The sequence below is a fragment of the Balearica regulorum genome, unplaced genomic scaffold (assembly GCF_011004875.1).
Source record: "Balearica regulorum gibbericeps isolate bBalReg1 unplaced genomic scaffold, bBalReg1.pri scaffold_34_arrow_ctg1, whole genome shotgun sequence".
Taxonomy (NCBI): domain Eukaryota; kingdom Metazoa; phylum Chordata; class Aves; order Gruiformes; family Gruidae; genus Balearica; species Balearica regulorum.
The window spans coordinates 83,228-104,822 of record NW_022679072.1 but is presented as its reverse complement, the minus strand read 5'-3'; the positions used below and the strand labels follow the sequence as shown (position 1 = coordinate 104,822).

The window sequence follows — 21,595 nt, the reverse complement described above, 5'->3', positions numbered from 1 at the left end:
TGCATTCCCTTCATAAACAGTGCCCTGTAATGCTGCTATCATTATTGTTGACCTTTTTTGGAATTCCTCCAGGTTATGAATGCCTTTCTGATGAGAATCCTGGGATTTGAAGGGTTTTCTGAGCAATGTTTCCTCAAGAATCAACAGATGGTTTCCTTTTCTGTTTTCCTTTACATCCCCTGTTTCCTCATCTCTGACATCTTAGGATGTTCAAAGTGGAGCTATGCAAAGAACCGATTTGGGGGTTTGCTGCAGAGGGGTCCGAGGCGAGAGTCTCATGTATAGTAATAGTAAATCAAACGCGTAGTAAGCCAAAGGCCAGGGGCTGGAACCAAACCCACAGTCAGCTATGGGCTTGTCACTGTGCATCGAGTATGTTTCCCCCTGGGAGACTTTGCCCTTGAAAGGGGTCGTTTCTCAGGGTGTTATCTGAAGAAAAGCCCGAAATGCTAAAGCAGACTTCACCGTTTCTTTGCCGCTTCTTTTTCTGATGTTTGTCAGTGCACGTGAGCAGTGTGGGGTTTTTTCCCTTGTTTGCTTGTGGTGTACAAAACCAATCTTGCTAGAAGAAGCCGATGTGAAAAGGAAAAGAAGCAGCATTAGTGTTTCTGGGAAATACACCGCTTATGCTGTTAAGGGTTGGAACTGGAGATGTAGCTGTGAGTTAAAGGTTTTAAGAGAAATGAAGCTAAATCCGAACCCGTCTAATCCTCAGACGGGTTGCTAAGAGTTGCTGAATGGTAAGGATGGTTGCTGGAAGTCTCGTCCTCTTTAAGGCTGTGAAGACGTGCTCCGACGAGGCCTTTTCCCAGCCCAGGGTGCTCAGGGGTGCAAGACATGCACATCACCACCAGCTCTGCGAAGGTTAAGAGAGGCTGTGCGCCTGAAGGTTCCTCTGCCCCGTTGGGGATGATGGTAGCTGCAGCTGCATCCCCCCTCGTGGAAAAGACAGCAAAAATGGGGTTCATGGTAAGTCTGCAGCCGCCGACAGGGGTGTCTGTGCCTGGGACGGTGCCCGGAAATTCTCAGGTGAGAGATGCTCCCCCCTGACCAGCTGTGTAAAGGGTGTTGGAAAGTTATTTACATCCCCTCGGATAAAGTCATCATACACTATTGTGGCTCTGCAGTGTGAGACCTGGCTCTGGCTTGGGGCATTTGCCATTTCAGTGACAGACTGGGAAAAACCCACCCTAAAGTTAGGATGCTTTCCAGATGATGAGACTTTCTTAGTACATCTACCTACTACTGGCCTTAGCAAAACGAGAGCAGTTGTCCTTATATATGCCAGAGCTTGGGAAATAAAGCTGTGATCCGTAGAAAGTCAGTACTCGGATAGATGGCTTAACAGCCGAGAAGCACTTGAGCACCGTGCGTGATTATTGGATTATTTTAGGGCTATTGCAACTGCCTTGCTATGCTTGCGCATCCCACGACAACCTGCCTATGTCTGTACATATACACATGTACATAGACCCTGTTAGCCTGTGCACATTTGTAGATATAGTCCCATAAGTGTCCATCATCTCAGAAACCAAAAGATAAGCAGCTTTCCTCCTGGCGCGTCGTGTTTTCCTATGGTTTAAAGCAAGCGAAATCTACAGTTACAACTGTGTGCTCCTAATCACTGTGCTCCTGAAGGAGCCACGTGAGCAGCCTCCTTCACGTATTGATGGCTGTGAGAAAGCAAACAGGTTGTCACAACAAACGTTCCCAGCCACGTCCTAAAACGGCTTCTGTAGCGTCAGGGTTTTGTGTCCCAATGTTTCTTCTGCTCTTGTTGAAGTGCCAGTTCTGAAGAACTGTTGAAAATCTGGAACAAACCCAGCACTTGTTCTCAGGGATGTTTGAAAGTTCATGCAACGCCTAAAATTCAGACAGGACAGACACAGGAAGGATGCTTGTGATTCACTGTTATTCTGAAAACTGTTATTTTGAGTTGTAATTTCCATCATGTTTTTACTGGCCCCTTTTCCTTTCCAGGGAGCAAAGCTGATTTCAGCTCTCGAAGCAGCATGGCCACTATTTCAGCACCTGAAGTCCGTATGTCTGCTGCTGGAAGCAAAAGATCTCCTTTTTCTCGCAAGTAGGCAAAGCAATGTTTCCTGACTGGTGCAAGCCTTGCTAGTGCAGAGACAGACCACTCCGTACGGCCTTGCAGCTAAGACATACAATATCAGTATTGTGAGTTTTCAAACAGGTTGGGTAACACTGTGCTCTCGGGCAGCACTTTTACACTGACGAGAACTGTAATACAAGATAGGAAAAAAAAAAAGCAGCACAATGTGCTCTGCCCACACAATCGCCGCTGGTTAAATTTTCTGGAGTAGGTGGAAAGAGTTCACGTTGGCAGGACTGGTTTCCTGCCCTTTGTGGAAGAGCTGGCAGGCAGACTGGGACCAGCAGCGGGATACCCGTATGCTTAAGTCACCCAGACACCTCTGAGGTCACCGTGTGCCCCAGTGTAGAGAGATGTGCAGAACGATGCTTAATGAGCAGTTTCCTGTCTGTGTGGTGAGACTGTTAGAAAAGTTAACATTACTTAAGCACTCTCTAGGTTAAGTCTAACAAGTGAAGGTACTGCGTGGGGGGAAAAAACCAATACTAAGTATTATATGAAGCCCTAAAATCACCTTACTTGCAGTAAGGTTATACGTATCGATTCATATATTATTGTGCATTTAAATCTAACTTTATATTGGAGCACAGTGAGCGAGTTAATTGGACAGAAGTCCTCTGTAATAATGCTCCTTCGCATGCATTGCTGTGTTACGGACAGTCTGTGCAAATTCTGCCTCACACAAGAGTTGATGCTGCTCTGTACCAAGTGGAACGAGATGTCTCCTTTGCAATATGTTCTCTTTTCACTCTTTGCCTTAACTCGCTATGAAACATTGCCATGTTGTCACAAGCCACAGTCCTGCGCTTCATTGTAAAATAGTTCTGAAATCACCCAAACCGCAGCGCTGTGGTGAAGGTTTGCAGCAGCCACCCAACCATCTCTTCCTTATGAACTGTTCCATTTTCAGAGACGGGAGGAAAGCAAGTCAGACAAATTTAGAGAAGAGATTTTGCTTCATAATTGTGCGGTATTTAAATGTTGATGTTCAAGGCTTCTCTTTTGCTGGCTGGATTTGCCTTTTTCTGTATGTTTTTTAACCCAGCCCTTTCATTACAGTTTAGAAGAACAACTTCTATGAGAGGATGAAGGTAGCAGCGCAGTAGTGCAGGAAGGCAAACCAAGTGAGTGAGCAAGGCACGCGCCTCGAGAAGCTGTCCTCAGAGCGCCCCAGCCCTTTGGCAGCTGTCGGGCAGTGCAGATGCCAATTGCCTTCAAGCACACAGGTGACAGATCATTTAATAAAGAGTGGGAAAGGAAAGGTAGACAGGTATGAGGGAAACTGGAAGGAAGGAAGGAAGACGAGGTTGTGCTTTTGTCTGTTTTAATACCATTCCTGACTGTTGACAGCGGGGTTCCAACTGTATCGAAGCAAATGAATAGGTGACAACGGCAGCTGAAGCACCCAGTATGCCAAAGGCAGAAAAGAACAGTGGCTCAAAGAAAACCTACGTTCACTGCACGCTGTGATCCCTCAGGCTGCTTGCTGAGGAGCACGAAGGCAGTCTTACAGCAAACCTCCATGCATGGGCATCTTTCTTAATGAAGAGTGGGAAAGGAAACAAAATACGCTTTTATCTGTTTTGGTTCCCCTCCAGCCATGGCCCTTATGGTGGCAATAATGGATCCTGATCCAACAAGTCCAGAGCCAGCCCACCTGCTTCCTGTGAAAAGGACCCTTTGTCACCGCTGTGCAAAAACCAGCTGCGTCCTGCTGCCACCCGTCAGAATTACGGGGCTGCTTCAGCCAGCAGCAGCAGCAACTCGGGCTCATGCAAAGGAAGCCACAGCAGCCCGGTGATGAGGCCAGTCTTTCCTCCAGCATCCCGGCGTTCAGCGCACTGGCTTACCTTCTCTGCGCTGTAATGTGGCGTCAGCTGCCTGGGTTGCCGAGCAGGTCATCTTGCTCCTCAGCACAGGTGTGACTCCGCCTGTTGGGGGCTCGACAGTCAGCGGGGTGCTCCATCCCATGTAAAAGCACTGTTGTTTCAGCACTGTAAAATTCAAGGTTACTTTTAGTCAAAGCCCTCTCTAGTTGGTTTTCACTCCAAGGCAGGCTCCATCATGTGCTTTCATGCCATCAGTTCTCATGTGGATTTCCCGGTTCTTTCCTAGAAGGGAAAATATTAGACACTTGGGTGACAACTCACCCTGCCCAGCCTCAGGCACCTCCCTGTGCAGTTTTCTGTACGAGAAAGAGAAGGGATACCTGCCAGAGCATGCGACACACATTGCAGAGAAGAACTTGCCACCGCGCTGCTGGTCTTTCCCTCCCTCTCTCTCTCTCTCAGGCAACTCAACAGCTCTGCATGTCAGACAGACACCTAAAGCTAGGTAGGATGAATCTAGCTTTCAGGGTGCGCAGCTTCATAACTCATCTGTGGAGCTGAACTCAGTCCGTACATGACCTCACCTGGCTGTGTCTACAGCTCAGCTGCCTACTCTTAGGCACACCACCTGTTTTGTGTGAGGGGATGGCGAGGTATTTTAAAGTTAAGAGTCTCATTTGATGTAGTGGCACTGAAACCAAGTACAATTAAGAGTAAATTTTGCACTATAGCCACAAATTGGCCATTTTCTCAAGTCCTTTGATTTGCCAGAGGGAGTCACTTGTGCAGACACAGAGGAGCCCCAAATGGGTCAAGCTTTGTATCAGTCTATGGAATGCTTTTGCCAGGACTGAAGAACTGTAGGAGTGATGTTATGTGATGGTTTGGTTTTTTCCTTTTCAGACGATCAAGGAGAAACATTTCATGTGGTGCCAATCACAGCAGAAAGTCCATAGCAGTATTTGACGACCCTGCAGCAGAAAGAAGTTAGAGTACAGCATTTGAAAACAAAGCTGAAGGAATCTGAGAGCAAACGTAAAGAAAGGTATATTTGCCTTCAGGAATCCGAGTTAGAAAGATGCATTCAGGAGCATTTAGGGGTGGGAATCCTGAATGGTTTTACTCATTTCTTGACCACCTCAAGTTTTCTTTAAGAAATTTAAATGTGATCAGTCTGATTTGGTTGCTTTCAGGTATTTCAGTTTCATAGCGTGCTCGGTGAATACGTGCCGTGCAGTTTAGTTATGAATATGGCTGCTCTTTTCCCTTTTTTGAACTTTCCCAATAGAATATTTTTCAAGGATAATTTTTTACCAGTCTGATTTAGCAGTGAGACCTTTTATACATGAAAGAGTTTCTACGTGCAAACATGTGTTCCCTTAGTCTCCTGTTGTACCTCACTCGGTGAAATATGACTAGAAATGTCCCCCTTTTCCCCTAATGAAAGCAAAGCTCTTACACAAACCAGTGTGCCTGCTTGTGTTTTGATGGCTTAGATAGTGAGTGTTTCACAATAGCCCTTTGTATGGACGCTAAGCCAAGAAGGGGCAATGCGCATTACGCAGCAGCAGACAGATGTCGTCTCTTCTCCAGGCTGAACAATCCCAAATCTCTCAGCCTGAGAGTCTGTCCCCAGGGAAGGAAGAGCCCAGCGTGCTCGTGTCTGGGGTAGGGGCTGCTGAGTGTTGCCTGGGGAGAGGGGACCCTGGCCAGCAACGCGGTTGGGCTGGAGAAGGGTAGAAGAGGGACTGCAGCAGGGTGGGGATGGATCGCTGTTCCCAGGCTCGGAGATGTTCTCCCCAGGGCTTTACCTCCCTGAGAGCGTCCCTGTGTCTCCGCAGGTTACCACACCCAGGGCGCATCTCCAGGCTGCCCCACAGCTGCAGGTGAGGCACACGCCTGCCTTTGGGGGCTGATGGCCACACCACAAAGCCACTGATCCTGAAGGGTCTCGATCTTTTCTCTCCATCCCCATAGGCAGAGTCCCCAGCCCTGGGCTTGCTGCACGAGAGGAGGCTGGGGGCTCCCACAGCCCAGCTCTACGAGGATGCAACGGGCTGTCGGGCAGCGCTGCTTGGTGCCCAGGCCCGTGTAGCAGAGCTGGAGAGCCAGGTGAGCCCCATCGCCTGCTGGATGGGGGACCATGGGTGACCCAGGGGGAGGAGAAGGGGCCATGTCTGCTCCACATAGTATCAGGGTGACAAGGAGGGAGGAGAAACCTCCCTGTCCAGAGATGCCCGCAGCCACGAAGTGTTGCTGTGGGAGCTCTATCCTTGGGGCGGCACAAGGACCTTCTCCCTGGGTGCCCAGCAGGTCCGGACGCTGGAGCTGGAGCGGACGCAGCACAAACTGTTGCTGGAGAGTCTCCAGCAGCGGCACCAGGAGGACCTGGATCTCCTCGAGAGTGCCCACAGGTAGCAGGCTCTCGCCTGCGCTCCCCTCCTGTGTCACATCCTTGCCTACAGCCCTGTCCATCGCCCCTGGGGTGGGATAACTGAGGCACTTCCCAAATTGATCCCTGGGGCGGGCAGGCACAGAGCCCTGTGGATGTGGACCTGGTAGGGGCAGAGAGGAGCCCCAGGGGTGAGCCAGGGTGGGGGTCTGGTGTCACCAACACTGTCCCATGGGTGACAAGGAGGAGGGAGCAGTCCCATTGGCAGCACCTCCCCAGTCAGGGCACCGCACTGGGCAGTAGTGTTCAGGGCTCAGACTGTGGAGAGCAAAGCACCTTGTGCCTCAGTTCCCCCACACACACAGCGACACCGATCAGCTCCTAAATCCCCGTGTGCGCTTTGCGTGGAGAGTGCCGGGTATTGCCATGAAAGCAACACTTCTTCCTTGCCCTGACCTCTCCGGGCAGGAGCCGAGTGAAGGTGGTGGAGGAGACCTATGGGCAGCGGGAGGAGAGGCTGCGGCGGGAGAAGGAGCAGCTGGCAGCTCAGCTGCTGTCGCAGAGCCGCGATGCCGAGCAGGCGCGGACAGAGCTGATGGAGCAACACCAGCAGCGACTGGCCATGCTGGAGCAGCAGAGCGCGCTGGAGCTGGAGCGGCTGCGAGAGCTGCAAAGGTGAGAGTGGCACGAGCAGCACACACGTGGGGCTAGTTCCTCTTCTTTGGCAAAAGAACCAGGGAACGGGCACGCAGTGAAAGGAGAAGTCGGATTCCAGAAGCACCAGGTTGTGGGCAGCTTGGTGGCATTTGGAATGGGGATTTGCTTTGTAGGTGGGCACAGGAATTTCTGGCTAGAGACATCATTTCCGAGTGAATGCATTGTATTTTGAAGGATGATGAATTCAGTGTTTTCTCTCCCCCAAATCCCTTTTATTCAGGTCAGTGAGTCACTGATGTCCACATAGTTTGGGTCAATGAGAAATTAGGTTTTGGTAGAGAAGCTGGTAACCCCCAGATGTGGTCCATCCCAAACGTGGATGCCTGTCAGTGGGCTGCCCTGTGACAGACCACCACACCAGCTCAGCTCCTGTTTCCTGGATCTCAGCCCCGTGACTGAGCCTCTTCCGCGGTGCCCGTTAGGGGAGCAGCAGTTTGCAAGGGCCCGTGTCGGACTCCTTCCTCTGCATCCCGCAGGGTGTCTGTCCAGGAGATGCGCAAAGACCATGAAGAGCAGCTCCAGCGGCTGAAGCGGCTCAAAGACCAGGAGATCGATGCGGTGACCAGCGCCACTTCGCACACCAGGTACCAATGGCTGGCGGCATATTCCCGCTTTGGTCTCTGGCCGTGGTGTTCCCTGTCCAACAGGGAACCAGCCTTGGACCATGGCAACGGCGGCCATTCCCTCTGCCACCCACTGCCTCCAGGGATGCTGAGCTGTTTAATATCTGTCAGTACTCCCCTAAGCATCTTCCTACTGCTCTGCTATGAGCCAGAGAGGTTTGGGGCAGGGCTGCACAGCCTTTCGCCCCCCGCCCCCCACCGTCCTCCTCTCCATCGCGGTGAGATGAAGTGTGTCCCGCAGGGGTGACCCTCCACTCGTTCCTCTCCGCAGATCTCTGAATGGTGTCATTGAGCAGATGGAGAAGTTCTCCAGCAACCTGCACGACCTCTCACACAAGGTGGAGGCCATGCACCACACCACCTCTCAGGAGTTGGCCATGGGGGCACGGCAGCGGGACAAGCAGCTCAAGGGTACATCTGCTATTCCCCTGTGTCGAAATGTCTGCAGGGTCCCCACCAGGGCTGGGGAGACCCAGAAAACAGGGAGAAGGTTGGGCTTTGAGTCAGCCAGAGGCTGGGAGCCTAGGCTGGCAGAGCCCTGCCTGCCTTGGTCACTGGACATCTCAGGGTCTCCCTCTTACAAGTTGAAGTCCTGGGGGTGTGTAGAAAGTGATGAGCACAAATGCACGCAGCTTTTCCATGACTATGGTGTGGACAGAGGGGGTTTCCCACCTCATGCTGCTCATGGCCCTGCTGCCATCTCTCCCCAGTGCTCCAGGACAGGCTGTCACAGCAGCAGAGGGACATGGAGGAGGAGCGGAGCAGACTCCAGGAGGTGATTGCCAAAATGGAGGCCAGGCTGGGTGAGCAGACTCGGCTGCTGGAGCAGGTGAGCCCATGCTGTGTCCTCTGCCCAGGTCAGCCCTCCCATCTGGGTATGGGGCATACGTCCTGCCCACTGGAGGTCCCTGGCCTGGAGCCTGTGAATGATGTCTGTCTCTCTAGGAGCGATGGAGGGCAACAGCAGAACAATCCAAAGTGGCATCGCTGCAGCACTCGTTGGAGGAGCAGTGGCAAATCATGACCCAGCAGCTCTCCATGGAGCGAGCAGAGCTGGAGAGGGCGAAGGTGAGGTGGGGCAGACGTCTCCAGGTGTCTTTCACACGTCCTGTGAGTCTGACCGGGGCTGCGCTGCAGCACGTGGTGGAGGGAAGAGCTGGGTGTTGGGCTGCAGCATCCTTCCTCTGCCTCCTCAATCCTGCACCCTGTTGCACAGGGAATCACAATCAGACCAGCCCTCTGGCACACGGATGCAAGAGGCTGCTGCGTGCCTGCATGATGCATGCTGGTTCCCGAGGAGTGTGGGGCCAGACTTCTCCATGCAGGGTTCACTCCAGGTGCCATGGGCTTGAACCAACCTCTAGACGTTGTGTGGGGTTTAGTGGCAGAGATGGGTTAAAGGAGAAAAATCCTGTGTCGAATGGCACATAGTGCTTTCTCCCTCCCTCTCTTGCAATGCTCTCCAGAGTGCTTTGCTGGAGGAGCAGAAGTCAGTGATGCAGAAGTGCTCGGAGGAGCGACGGAAGCTGGCGGCCGAGCGGGCTGAATTTCACGCCCGGCAGCAGTTGAGCAAGGAGTGGATGGAGCGTGACATGGACCGAGCTTTGCAGATGGACTCCCAGAGAGAGGGCACCATCATGAGCCTGGGGGGAGGCTACAGGGGTGGCTTCTGTGAGAAGCTGCTAGAAGCTTCCCCTGTGTCTGACAGAGCCAATGCCAGCCGGCTCTAAGACGGACCCACCGCTGGCCAAGGCCAAGGTAATCAGCGCCTCTGTCATACGTAAGAAAGAGAAAAACAGTTAGAGAGAGCTTTTGCAGCTGGAGAGGAGAGTGAGAAGATGTAAGAAACTCTGCAGACACCAAGGTCAGTGTAGAAGGAGGGGGAGGAGGTGCTTCAGGCACCAGAGCAGAGATCCCCCTGCAGCCTGTGGTGAAGACCATGGTGAAGCAGGCTGTCCCCCTGCAGCCCATGGTGGAAGGATGAGGGGGTGTAGAGATTCCACCTGCAGCCCGTGGAGGACACCACGCGGGAGCAGGTGGAGGCACCTGAAGGAGGCTGTGGTCCGTGGGAAGCCCAAGCTGGAGCAAGCTCCTGGCAGGACCTGTGGACCTGTGGAGAGAGGAGTCCACGCCAGAGCAGGTTTGCTGGCAGGATTTGTGACCCCGTCGGGGACCTACGCTGGAGCAGCTTGCTCCTGAAGGTCTGCACCCCGTGGGAGACACCCACGCTGGAGCAGTTCATGAAGGACTGTAGCCCGTGGAAGAGACTCACGTTGGAGAAGTTGGTGAAGGACTGTCTCCCATGAGAGGGACTCCATGCTGGAGCAGGGGAACGATGAGAGGAGTCCTCCCCCTGAGGATGAAGAAGCAGCAGAAACAACATGTGATGAACTGACCATAACCCCCATTGCCTGTCCCCCTGTGCCACTAGAGGGGGGTGGAGGTTGGAGTCAGGAGTGAAGTTGAGCCCAGGAAGATGGGAGGGGTGGGGGGAGATATTTTAAGATTTGATTTTATTTCTCATTCCTCTACTGTTTTGCCTAGTAATAAATTAGATGAATTTCCTCTCTGCCCCAACTTCTCAAATATGATGGATAGTGGCTTAGCAACTTCATCCACCAGTTCCCTCAGGACCCGTGGATGCATCTTGTCAGGTTCCATGGACTTGTGCACCTTCAGGTTCCCTAGATGGTCTTGAACCTGACCTTCTCCGACAGTAGGCAGAACAAAGGCTGGGCGGGGGGGAGGGGAGGGCGTGTGTGTGTGTGAGCCTCTTGAGATTGCGTTGTAGTGCCTTCAGTGCTGTGAGTTTCCAGGGGAAAGGGGGGCAGGCCTCAGGGAATGGGAGGTGCCTATGGAAGGTGACCAGCTAATCCCATCTTATCCTGTGGTCCAGGGAAGGGAAGGGCACCTGGGTGCTCTCTGCTGTGGCGCAGCTCTCTAGGAAGTATAGCTGAAGCCCATGGCTTCACTTAACTTCCCCGCTAGCAAGGACCATGCAGGGACAAGTGCCTGTCACCTTCCTTAAGGCAGCTCAGAGGGTGGTGGGGCAGGGCTGATGCTGCAGCACCTGGGGCAGAAGAAACATCACCTGCTTCCCTGTGAGCTGGCAGGCAGGCCAGCCACAGCCCTGCTCGGTGACAAGTCACGGTCCAAGCACAGGACAGATGAACAGGTGCTCCAAGAGGCTCTTGGGGGCCCTGGTCCGCAAGCCAAGCAAGCCCAATGGCAGCCGGCCTCAGCCTCCCCGTCACCGCATCTGGCCAGACCCAGCCACGGTGCCACAGGATCAGTAACACCCACAGCTGGATGAAGAGCAGAGGAAGCAATTCTGAGCAGGGCTGCAAGAGCCGTGACAGCCTGGGTGGCCTGCTGTGAGCCAGTCCCTGCCATGCTCTGTCTTGTGCCATCCCCTCAGACTACATGGCCTGCTACCAAAACCTTCCCATGCAAACACAAAACACTTGCATGTGTAGGTCAGCACCCGCACAACCTCGGAAGTCTCTGAACGTCCAGGGAGAAACTTGCACCCAAAGCCGGGACAGCCTAATGCCTAGTTCTGGGCACCACCCTGACAGTCCCGCAGTGCCGGGCGGCGTGCTCTCTCTCACCTACAGCAGCGGCACAGGCACAGTGTGTGCAGTGAGATGGGATGAGGCAGCAAAGAGAGGCCCTATGCTGTCCACGTGCTCTCTGGGGTGGGGAGGTGAGTGCAAGTGTGAAGATGGGGAAATGGGAGCAGCTAGCCAGCGCTGCATGGGAAGGTAAGACAGGAAGGCTTGCCACAGGGGCACAAGACCCCAAGGCACCAGGACACTTTGTGGGCAGCGTCCATACACAGCTCGAGGCTGAGACACACGGATTGGCTCAGGCCAGGAGAGGAGCTTTCTCTCATGCTCAGACGGAACCACAGTAAGCGCATTTCACTTTAACCTTTCATGTTTCAGGCTGCTGTGTGGGTGAGATGATGACCCAGGCACTGGTTTTGTGGGCAAAGCGGGCCTTCAGCTTCTCCGGGGAGACGTACCGAGACACGAGGGGTACCAAAGGCTGCATCCATCAGTGTGTGCTTATGGAGGAGGGCAGGGGTGCTCTGTGAAAGCTTTGAGGAAAGACCCTTTCTTGGAGGAAAGAACCCCCACCCCTGCAGGGAGTACATGCACCCACCACAGCCCTGGCTCTAGGCAGGAAAGACACCAGATCCTTCTGCAAGTTCCAGCAGCAAGAGGCATCACCCCATTCCCATGTTGCAGCCAGCCCCAGGCCCCTCCACAGTTCCAGCGCCCTGCTCTTCCTCTCTGCCCAGGCTTGCCCTTTGGACACCACCCAGCAGTGCTGAAGACAGCCCAGCCTAGCAGGGTCTGGGCAGAGTCTGAGCAGTGTCTGGGCAGGCTGCTACACAGCCATGCAGGGCTCAGGCTGCCTCCACACAGCATGGTCTGCACCAGGCCACGCACACATGGCAGCAGAGCCCTTCACCCGATCATAGCCATCCCCACATCGCTCTGCAGCCCAAGATAACCACAGCCAGCTGCACCCTGCTTGTCAGCTGTGGCAGGCACCGGCTCCCCTGACACAGTTTGTGCACAAACTCAGGCCTGAAATGGGTGCAGATGGCAGGGGTGGGTGCCAGGTGGCGGGGCAGGATGAGACAGTGTGGGTTTAAAAAGGGGAAATTGTGCTTAACCAGCCTGACAGCCTAGTAGGATAAGATGACTGGCTTGGAGGATGGGGGGGGGAGCAGTGGATAAGCTGGGGAGCAGCAGATAATAAGCCTGAGGGAGGCACGCTAATGTTTGACAGTGTGCTAGTGAGGTCCTTCAGTCCGCCATCTCAGTGGAGGTAGGGGCTGGAGATCCATGCAGCAGCAAAGACGCAAGGGTTGTTGATGTGTTAGAAACCACAAAAGTGCCTGAGAAGGGTCACATCTGAATTAGGGCTTCTCCCCCGCAAAAGGTGGCGGGATCAGTAGCCCAACTGAAGTGCATCTACACCAATGGATGCAAGCGTGGGCAACTAACAGGAGGAGCTGGAAGCCATTGTGCAGCAGGAAAACCATGATATAGTTGCCATCATGGAAACATGGTGGGGTGACTCTCACCACTGGAGTGCTGCAGTGAATGGCTACAAACTCTTCAGGACAGCTAGTCAAGGAAGGAGAGGCAGCGATGTAGCCCTGTATGTTAAGGAAGTGTTTTGATTGTCTCGAGCTTAATGATGGTGATGATAGCGTTGAGTGCTTATGGGTAAGAATCAGGAGGAAGGCCAACAAGGCAGCTATCATGGTGAGCGTCTGTTATAGACCATCCAACCAGGATGAAGAGGCAGATAAAATATTCTAGAAGCATCTGGGAGAAGTCTCACCACTGCTAGCCCTTATTCTTGTGGGGGACTTCAACTTAGCAGACTTCTGCTGGGAATACACTACAGCAGAGAGCAAACAGTCTAGGAGGTTCCTGGAGCATGTGGAAGAGAACTTCTTGACACAGTTGGTGAGTGAGCCAACTAGGGAAGGCACCCCCCCCCCCATGGACCTGTTGTTTGTGAACAGAGAAGGACTTGTGGGTGATGTGATGGGTGGAGGCCATCTTGGGCACAGCGATCATGAAATGAGAGAGTTTTTTTATTCTCGGAGAAGGAAGGAGGGGGAGCAGCAGAACTGCTGCCTTGGACGTCCAGAGGGCAGACTTTGGCCTGTTTAGGAGAAGCTGGCTGCTCATGGCTTGGATGGGTGTATGCTTCACTGGGTTAAAAAACCTGTCTGGATGGCCGGGCCCAAAGAGTTGTGGGGAATGGAGTTAAATCCAGTTGGCAGCCAGTCACAAGGGGTGTTCCCCAGGCCTCAGTACTGGGGCCAGGTCTCTTTACCTGCACTTGGGCCTGTCCGGCGGCTCGGCACTCCAGAGACACCCCGCTGGGGCAGGGGCAGACAGGGCTGCACACGGGGGCACCCACACACAGACCACACACCGACACACATGCACACAGGCACACCAGTACATAACACACACAGAGTACACACCAACGCATGTACACAGACTGCACATCAACACATGTGCAGGCACACACACGCGCTACACACAAACACTGCATAGCAGCACATGCTTGCACGTACACACCACACATGAACACGCCAAGCAATGCACAGATGTGCACACGTTCACACAAAGTGCATGCACAGACAGCCTGCCTACAGACTAAATGTTGACATACGCTGCACACACTCCACCCATATGCATATGTATGGTTTGCACACTCACAGGCTCACCTATACCACACTGCGTCTGTACAGTGTGCATCCACACTGTGTGTACATAGATGTACAGGGCATCTAGACACTAAGTGCATGCACATGCAGAGTGCACTGCACAGGCCAACGTACGTGCACCCAAACATGCGCGTACGTAAAGTGTGCACAGTGTACTGCACTAGTACCACTCACACATCACTGCTTGCCTGTAACTGTGACTGTAACCAGATTTGCTCTGCAATACCCAAACATGTGCTACTGCCTGTAGTAGTTATGCTCTCTGGTGTAGGATTTTTGGGAAGCACCTGGTGGCAAATGGCTGCTTGCTTGGAACCACCCCCACGTTGCCCCTCCCTATCACCCAGAACCAGTGGCTCTGTGACATCAGACCCGGGGCCAAGGGCACTGCGGCAACGTGAGCACTGTGGGCACTACATCAGCTACTGCACTGGTGGTGACGAGCCCTCGGTTCTTGTGGTTGCCACGTACTGCTGGCAACGATGACTTTGCTCCCCTCCTCGTCCTGCTGGCCACGTGCTGGCCGGTGCACAGCACGTGGGACAACTGTGGGTAAGTAAGTGGCCCGAGGCTCTGGGAGGGAGCTTTGGCAACCCTGATGGGATACGCTGGCAGGTGCCCGCTTCTTCCCGTGACCACACCACACCTTCCCGAACCCCGTGTGGGAGCCTCAGTTCCTTGCTAGCACCCAGGCTGCTGGCACAACTCATCTACGGGGCTAAAGCAGAAACGGGCAGACGCATGCCCCATGGGGTTCCCTGCCCCCGTTGTCCATACAGTGCCTCATGGAGAGGGAAGACGGCTGACCTTCAGCCTGAACAGCAGCAAGCCATCGAGCAGGACAGTGATGAGTTTCTGGTTACAGAGGGACCTGCGGGCTCCAGCCCATGGCGTCTTACTCCGGCTCGTCACGCGTCGTGGGTGGCAGAGATGCGCAGCCAGGGGCCTGGCCCTGGATCGTCAGCATCCAGAATCCCTGGAAAATAGGCACGGGCCATGTATGCGGAGGGTCCCTCATCAGCCCAGAGTGGGTCCTCACAGCAGCCCACTGCTTCATCGAGGCCAGGTAAGGAGGAGCAGGGAACGGGAATAGCCCCACAACACTACTAGCTGCCCTGTCTGCAGCACCATGTGTTACTCCCATCCTGTTTCCTTGCAGTACGCCCAGTGCCTGGGCACTCCCGAGCCCAGCTGAGAGGCTGCTCAGGAGAAGGCTGGGCTCGTGCCACAGCTTCCTAGCAGCCTCCAGCTCAACATTCCTCGTGCCTAAGGCATGCTAGGGCACTCGCACACCCTCCGTAGTGCCGCTTTCCTCTCTCCCTTCTGTAGCAGATGGCAGGGAACTGCTGGGCTGCTGCAGCACGTGGCTCCGCTCCCTCTGACCCCTCTCTCCATCTGCCTTCCAGGTACGTCACGATGTGGCGTGTGGTGATCGGTGCCACACGCTTGACTCGGCTGGGTCCTGAGGTCCAAGTGCGCAATATTAAGCGGCTACTGGTTCATGAACGCTCTAGTAATATCACACAGAGGAACGACATTGCGTTGCTGGAATTGGACCAGCCCGTCCAGTGCAGTGATTACATACAGCCTGCCTGCGTGCCCGATGCCTCGCTGAGAGTGTCAGAGCTGACAACTTGCTACGTCAGTGGTTGGGGCTCCACGAAAGCAAGATGTGAGTTCCCCAAAAGTACTCGCATCCTGAGTGCAAGCTTGGCATGCTGGGGAGGTGGGTTGGGCTTCCTGACAGCAGAGGCGAAATTTTGCCGCAGTCAGGCTGCGGGGACGTATGCCTATAGAGAGGTGGGCTTGACCCATTACCCAAAGCAAGACAGAAGGGAAACATGGGTACAATGCCTTCAAGATGCAAAGCCAAGACCTAGCAAAGGGGTTCACCCGGACAGGGGAGGAGAACCGGCAACGAGCTGCTGGGTGTTAATTCCTTTTTGTGCTTGCAGCTGGAGTATCAACTGATATCCTGCAGGAGGCCAAGGTCCACCTCATTGATATCAACCTCTGTAACAGCAGCCAGTGGTACAGAGGGGCCATCCACACCCACAACTTGTGTGCTGGCTATCCGCGGGGTGGCATCGACACCTGCCAGGTAGGAGCGTGCTACAAGTCAACCCCCCAGCACCACAGGCAGCCCTGTCACAACCGCCCAAACATGCCCCGACGTGTGCTTTGCCTCGCAAGTCACCCTCCCACCTCTGGGTCCCCACCGCTGTTGGGGCTCGCCTCCCCTTCCCCGTCTGCAGGTCCTTGCCCAGTGCCCCCCTTGTCCCAGTGGCCGTCTTCCGCACATCCAGGGTGACTGTGCAGAGATGAGGGAGAGCCCTACCTTACAGGCCCATGACCCCTTTCCAGACAAGGTTCTGTAGGCTCCAGCACCTGAGGTGAGCCTTTCTGCACAGTGAATACAGCTCGGGCAGGTGCTGTGAGAGAGAAGGAGCCAGCCAGAGTGCTGACAATGGCCACCCAACACCACCTTAATCCTCTCTCCTCCCCTGCAGGGTGACAGCGGTGGGCCTCTTGTGTGCAAAGCTAACAATGCTGAACACTTCTGGAGTGATCAGCTGGGGGAGAGGCTGTGCAAGAGCAAAACAGCCCGGAGTCTACACCTCCACTCAACACTTTTATGACTGGATCCTGGTACAGATGGGACTGCACCCAGCAATGAGGGCTCCTCCAACACCACAGCCAGTCTTCACCTCAACCCCCTTTCAGAGGCCAAGGCCAACACCAACGCAATCAGGCAGGTTTCCGCCCTGCCCATTTCCACTCCAGAAGCTGGTGGAATTCTTTAATCTGCTGCAGGAGCTCCTGCAAGTCCTAAGGGGAAAAAAGGCTTGAGCAGCAGGATCAACAGGATCTAGTGCTGGCTGCAGTGTACAATGCCATTTCCTTCTGGGGCAATGCCTGCTGATCCAAAGGCAGCCTCAGTGTCAAAGGCCTGCTCTGTCCTGCCCACGCCCCTCTGAGTGCACACAAATGCTGAAGTTGCCTGAGTTCTTGAAATAAAGTTGCCAATTTTCACAGCTAACCCTGCTTCAGTTCAGTCTCCTGTGCGAGGCAAGGCCTTCCATGCCCTGCACCTGCAAAATGCGGCCACAGTCAAGTAGAGCACAAAGGGGAAGAGTCACTCAAAAGGGCTGAAATCGTGCCTGGTCAGAGAGGAGGGTGAAGGTGCAGTGGAATAAGGGACTACAAGTCATAGGGGGCTAGAGTTTTTGGGGACAGCAGTTGGAAACATGAAATGTCTTAGGCCACATACTGGTGGGATCCCTGCATGTATGTGTGCAATGCACCAGCGAATGTGAACGTGGACTATCTCATGACCCAGGAGACAGGGATCTAGAAAGACACAAAGTTTGTACCAATGACTGGGTAGAGAGCTTGATATCCAGTCACAGATATTACATGGACTTAATTTCCATACTCTTATTTGAGGAAGCTATGAACATGCTGTGCTTATGAATGAGTGAAGGTGTGTTTACATTTCACTAGTAAACCCCCAGTCCTGATCATCTTGAAAGGACTGCATTCATGTTTATGTAAGTGGTGGTTATGTATACATGGGTGCTTTTAAAGGCATTGCTCTACGGCAATTTGTTTTGCCATTCACACTATTTGTGTAAGTCTGTGTGTATTTGTCTATCTGGCTCTTCGGAATGAAGTGTAAGTTGTTTGAACACACACATGGGAACAGCAGCAGCCACATCCATCAGGCTGGGATAGGACAAGCCTCTTGGGTGTGAGAGTCCACCTGATTCAGCTCTAGTGGACCTGAAAGGAGAAATCCTCCATGTTCAGAAGTCTACTGGATTGGGCTGCTCCGTGAGAGAATGGGGAAGGAAACTGAAAGAAACTCTGCACATCAGAGATCAGAGGGATGGACAGATAGGCAGCACTGGCTAGGCTGTGAAAGATAGGGCTGTCAGTTGGACTACACTGTATAGTAACTGGACTGCCTTATAACAAAAGTGCAGGAAGAATGCAAGCTCAAAGCTTTATAAAAAAATTCTTTAGTGTTTGTTTTCTCTAGTAAGTACCATTAAAGCATCTGGACAGGACCTTTCCCTGCAGGTCCAAGAGTGGCTCAACTCTCCTGGCATGCTTTGCCTTGAAGAAGCATGCAGTAACTAGCAACCATGTGGATACTCTTGCCCCTTCCTTGACTGTGATGTGCAGTGGCTAGGGCTAAGTCAAGGAAGGCCATGCCCAGACACTCTCCCACAAGAAGGGGAGAGGCCCAGCTGCCCATCACCAGAGCTCTCAGGGCATGAGAAAAATCATTTTCCTCTGTGAAGGCCAGCTCTAACTAGCCCCAGAAATCTAGAGCAAAGGAAAAAACACACTCAGGGTCCAGAGCTTAGGCAGATGGGGCTTCTCTTCAGGGCACCTCTCTTCTTTATCTGACAAATTCTCCGTCATCTTCTGCAGGTCAAAGCTCTGGAAAGGAGCAGGACAAGGAACTGCTGAGAAGTGTGAGAACAACAGCTACACTCTGCTGTGGTTCTTTCAAATTCGGTCTAGTGCAGCATGGGCTCTTCAGAGGGTCACCACCTCATTCCTTCCAACCTAAACATGAGCAGCACTCAAACCCCATGATGTCACCAACATAAGGCAAATCTTGCCATGCCTGCAAAGTTTCACCCTTTGCCACAGGCTCTGCTTTCCCTGAGGAAAAAAAGAACAGAGCTGCTAATCACTTCGGAGGAGTGCAGTAAGTAGAGCCTTTCTTACTTCCAGTTCTCGCATGAGCTCATCCATGAAATATCCTGAATTCTGTTTGTAAGCAACTGCCAGTTTGAAAGCATCATTGAAGAGCTGATGAGAAGGAGAATACTTGTCACTCAAAGTAAAGGGCATTGACTTTCTGTAACATATGGAAACTGTTCCCACACCCCAAGGAAAAAAAAACCCAAACCCAACCTCGGCAACTACCTATAGATACCAGGACTTCACAAGCAGCCAAACAGATGTACCAACCCATTTTCTGCTCTCTGTGCCTACAGCAGTCTCCATGTCCTTGGACTGTATAGAGGTCTCATGGATATTGAGCCAACTAGCTATGTTTTACCTTCACTACATTGGTGCCATCTGCAGCAGACACAAAGTAAAAGGGCAAACTGAACTTCCGGGCAAAGTTGAAGCTTTTCTGGGTCACCTTCATATCCGCTGGGGGCAAAAAAAGAAGTCGTCAGCAAGACATCACTGTAGGAAGAAAGCAAACATATACAGATGGAGACCAGAGCCCAATTTAGCTGTCAAGGGCTTCTCACTGTAGTAATAAGGCTAGGAGAGTCCCGCCCAAAAGCTGTAGGGTTTTAAAAGCAACAGCATCAGCAAACAGACATTAAAAAAAAAAGAGTTCTTGTTGGTTTATCCATGGTCTTGACTAAATTATATATGGATTCTGATGTGCTATACATGAATAATGCTCTGCAGCTTAGAACATATCAGTTTACTTGCTGTGTAGCAACTATGAATGTTTTGCAGGCACATCCCTACGATTTTTGCTGTGTGTCCACATGACCTGGACACCATTGCCAGTACTAGTTATGCCTCTCCCTCCAATTTGGCCTTTTTAACCAGAACTCCCCACTGCCTTTATGCCATGTTACCTATATGCCTGTGGGTCAAGGGCACACTCACAGTATATGCATGACTCAACTGTTCTATATTTTTACTTCACAGGCAGTTAGGTCTAGCTACCTCAACCTCAGTAGGCCAGAGGCTTTATTTCAGTTTTGGAACAAATCTCCTGCATATTTACAGGACGTGCTGACACAGCAGTAACAGCTCAAAGTTTTGATAGGTAGACAGCCTGTATGCCAGCGCAGGAAGATGACTCCAGATGATCTGCCTTTTCTCATAGAAGCAACAGCTGGAATAGTTCAGACTCCAAATGCTTGCCAGTGAGCGCTGCCCAGGCAGCCGCTCCCTACGTCTTTGCAGGAAGCTGGATCAACTATTCTGCACACTGGTCCTGTATTCTGTGCTGTTGACTGATCAATTCCTAGCCCAGGTGGAATATAGCAAATGAAGGCAAGGCAGAGGTCTCTCTTGGAGCAGCATCCACTCATAGAACACTAAGAGCAGGATTCATCTGCACAGAGGTTCTGTCTACAATATGGCTGTGAACACCAAGCCTATTTGCCTTGGCCTTCCTGTACACTTCATGCAATCAGTGGATTCAAGTCTGACTTGACAAATCCTATAGGAGAGGCTTTTATTAGGTAAGATCAATCATGCCCTAAACCACACCCCTGAACCAAATGAACCTCCATAGACTACAGCAGGACCCCGGACATCTCATTCAGGTGGACACACCTATTCATAGCTGCGATGATTTCTACCATGGATGTTAGCAAGGAAGCCCATGTCTGACACTGTACATGACAGAGAATAGCAGGAGACTGTGGTCCTAAAGGCATGTGTTCTCTCACTGATGCTGAGCAGAAAGTCGATGTGTTACGAGCTCTCAGAGGATGTGGGAGACAGACAACAAGCCAATGATTTTGGGGTAGGGTTTAGGGTTAGGGGTTAGGGTTAGGGTTAGGGGTTAGGGTTAGGGTTAGGGTTAGGGTTAGGGTTAGGGTTAGGGTTAGGGTTAGGGTTAGGGTTAGGGTTAGGGTTAGGGTTAGGGTTAGGGTTAGGGTTAGGGTTAGGGTTAGGGTTAGGGTTAGGGTTAGGGTTAGGGTTAGGGTTAGGGTTAGGGTTAGGGTTAGGGTTAGGGTTAGGGTTAGGGTTAGGGTTAGGGTTAGGGTTAGGGTTAGGGTTAGGGTTAGGGTTAGGGTTAGGGTTAGGGTTAGGGTTAGGGTTAGGGTTAGGGTTAGGGTTAGGGTTAGGGTTAGGGTTAGGGTTAGGGTTAGGGTTAGGGTTAGGGTTAGGGTTAGGGTTAGGGTTAGGGTTAGGGTTAGGGTTAGGGTTAGGGTTAGGGTTAGGGTTAGGGTTAGGGTTAGGGTTAGGGTTAGGGTTAGGGTTAGGGTTAGGGTTAGGGTTAGGGTTAGGGTTAGGGTTAGGGTTAGGGTTAGGGTTAGGGTTAGGGTTAGGGTTAGGGTTAGGGTTAGGGTTAGGGTTAGGGTTAGGGTTAGGGTTAGGGTTAGGGTTAGGGTTAGGGTTAGGGTTAGGGTTAGGGTTAGGGTTAGGGTTAGGGTTAGGGTTAGGGTTAGGGTTAGGGTTAGGGTTAGGGTTAGGGTTAGGGTTAGGGTTAGGGTTAGGGTTAGGGTTAGGGTTAGGGTTAGGGTTAGGGTTAGGGTTAGGGTTAGGGTTAGGGTTAGGGTTAGGGTTAGGGTTAGGGTTAGGGTTAGGGTTAGGGTTAGGGTTAGGGTTAGGGTTAGGGTTAGGGTTAGGGTTAGGGTTAGGGTTAGGGTTAGGGTTAGGGTTAGGGTTAGGGTTAGGGTTAGGGTTAGGGTTAGGGTTAGGGTTAGGGTTAGGGTTAGGGTTAGGGTTAGGGTTAGGGTTAGGGTTAGGGTTAGGGTTAGGGTTAGGGTTAGGGTTAGGGTTAGGGTTAGGGTTAGGGTTAGGGTTAGGGTTAGGGTTAGGGTTAGGGTTAGGGTTAGGGTTAGGGTTAGGGTTAGGGTTAGGGTTAGGGTTAGGGTTAGGGTTAGGGTTAGGGTTAGGGTTAGGGTTAGGGTTAGGGTTAGG

General features: G+C 52.6%; 3 protein-coding genes and 1 pseudogene across 5 annotated transcripts in view; 3 read left to right on the top strand and 1 right to left on the bottom strand.

The window, feature by feature from the left end:
* The window catches only part of LOC142599783 (E3 ubiquitin-protein ligase RBBP6-like), a 172,835-nt gene that overhangs the window by 117,325 nt on the left and 33,915 nt on the right, over positions 1-21,595 (top strand). The window lies entirely within an intron of this gene.
* LOC142599789 (fas-binding factor 1 homolog) lies at positions 913-11,776 on the top strand. Its single transcript, XM_075741549.1, has 11 exons — positions 913-969; positions 5,787-5,831; positions 5,923-6,057; positions 6,259-6,359; positions 6,806-7,012; positions 7,531-7,638; positions 7,949-8,088; positions 8,388-8,506; positions 8,623-8,745; positions 9,144-9,348; positions 11,625-11,776. Exons 1-11 carry the CDS (start codon positions 913-915, stop codon positions 11,774-11,776), a joined length of 1,392 nt encoding a protein of 463 aa, XP_075597664.1.
* Positions 9,964-20,310, bottom strand: LOC142599800 (rab-like protein 2A). 3 transcript variants are annotated; one of them, XM_075741558.1, is made up of 4 exons: positions 19,894-20,310; positions 19,026-19,123; positions 18,689-18,772; positions 18,173-18,394 (listed from the first exon to the last, which is right to left on the bottom strand). In XM_075741558.1, exons 2-4 carry the CDS (start codon positions 19,116-19,118, stop codon positions 18,278-18,280), a joined length of 294 nt encoding a protein of 97 aa, XP_075597673.1. In that variant the 5' UTR covers positions 19,119-19,123; positions 19,894-20,310; the 3' UTR covers positions 18,173-18,277. The 3 variants fall into 3 exon arrangements, 1 of the variants encoding a protein (XP_075597673.1); XR_012833258.1 differs by lacking the exons at positions 18,173-18,394; positions 19,894-20,310 and adding an exon at positions 9,964-10,030 and having other exon boundaries at positions 19,026-19,172; XR_012833257.1 differs by lacking the exon at positions 19,894-20,310 and having other exon boundaries at positions 18,364-18,523; positions 19,026-19,172.
* Positions 14,833-16,795, top strand: LOC142599801 (acrosin-like; annotated as a pseudogene).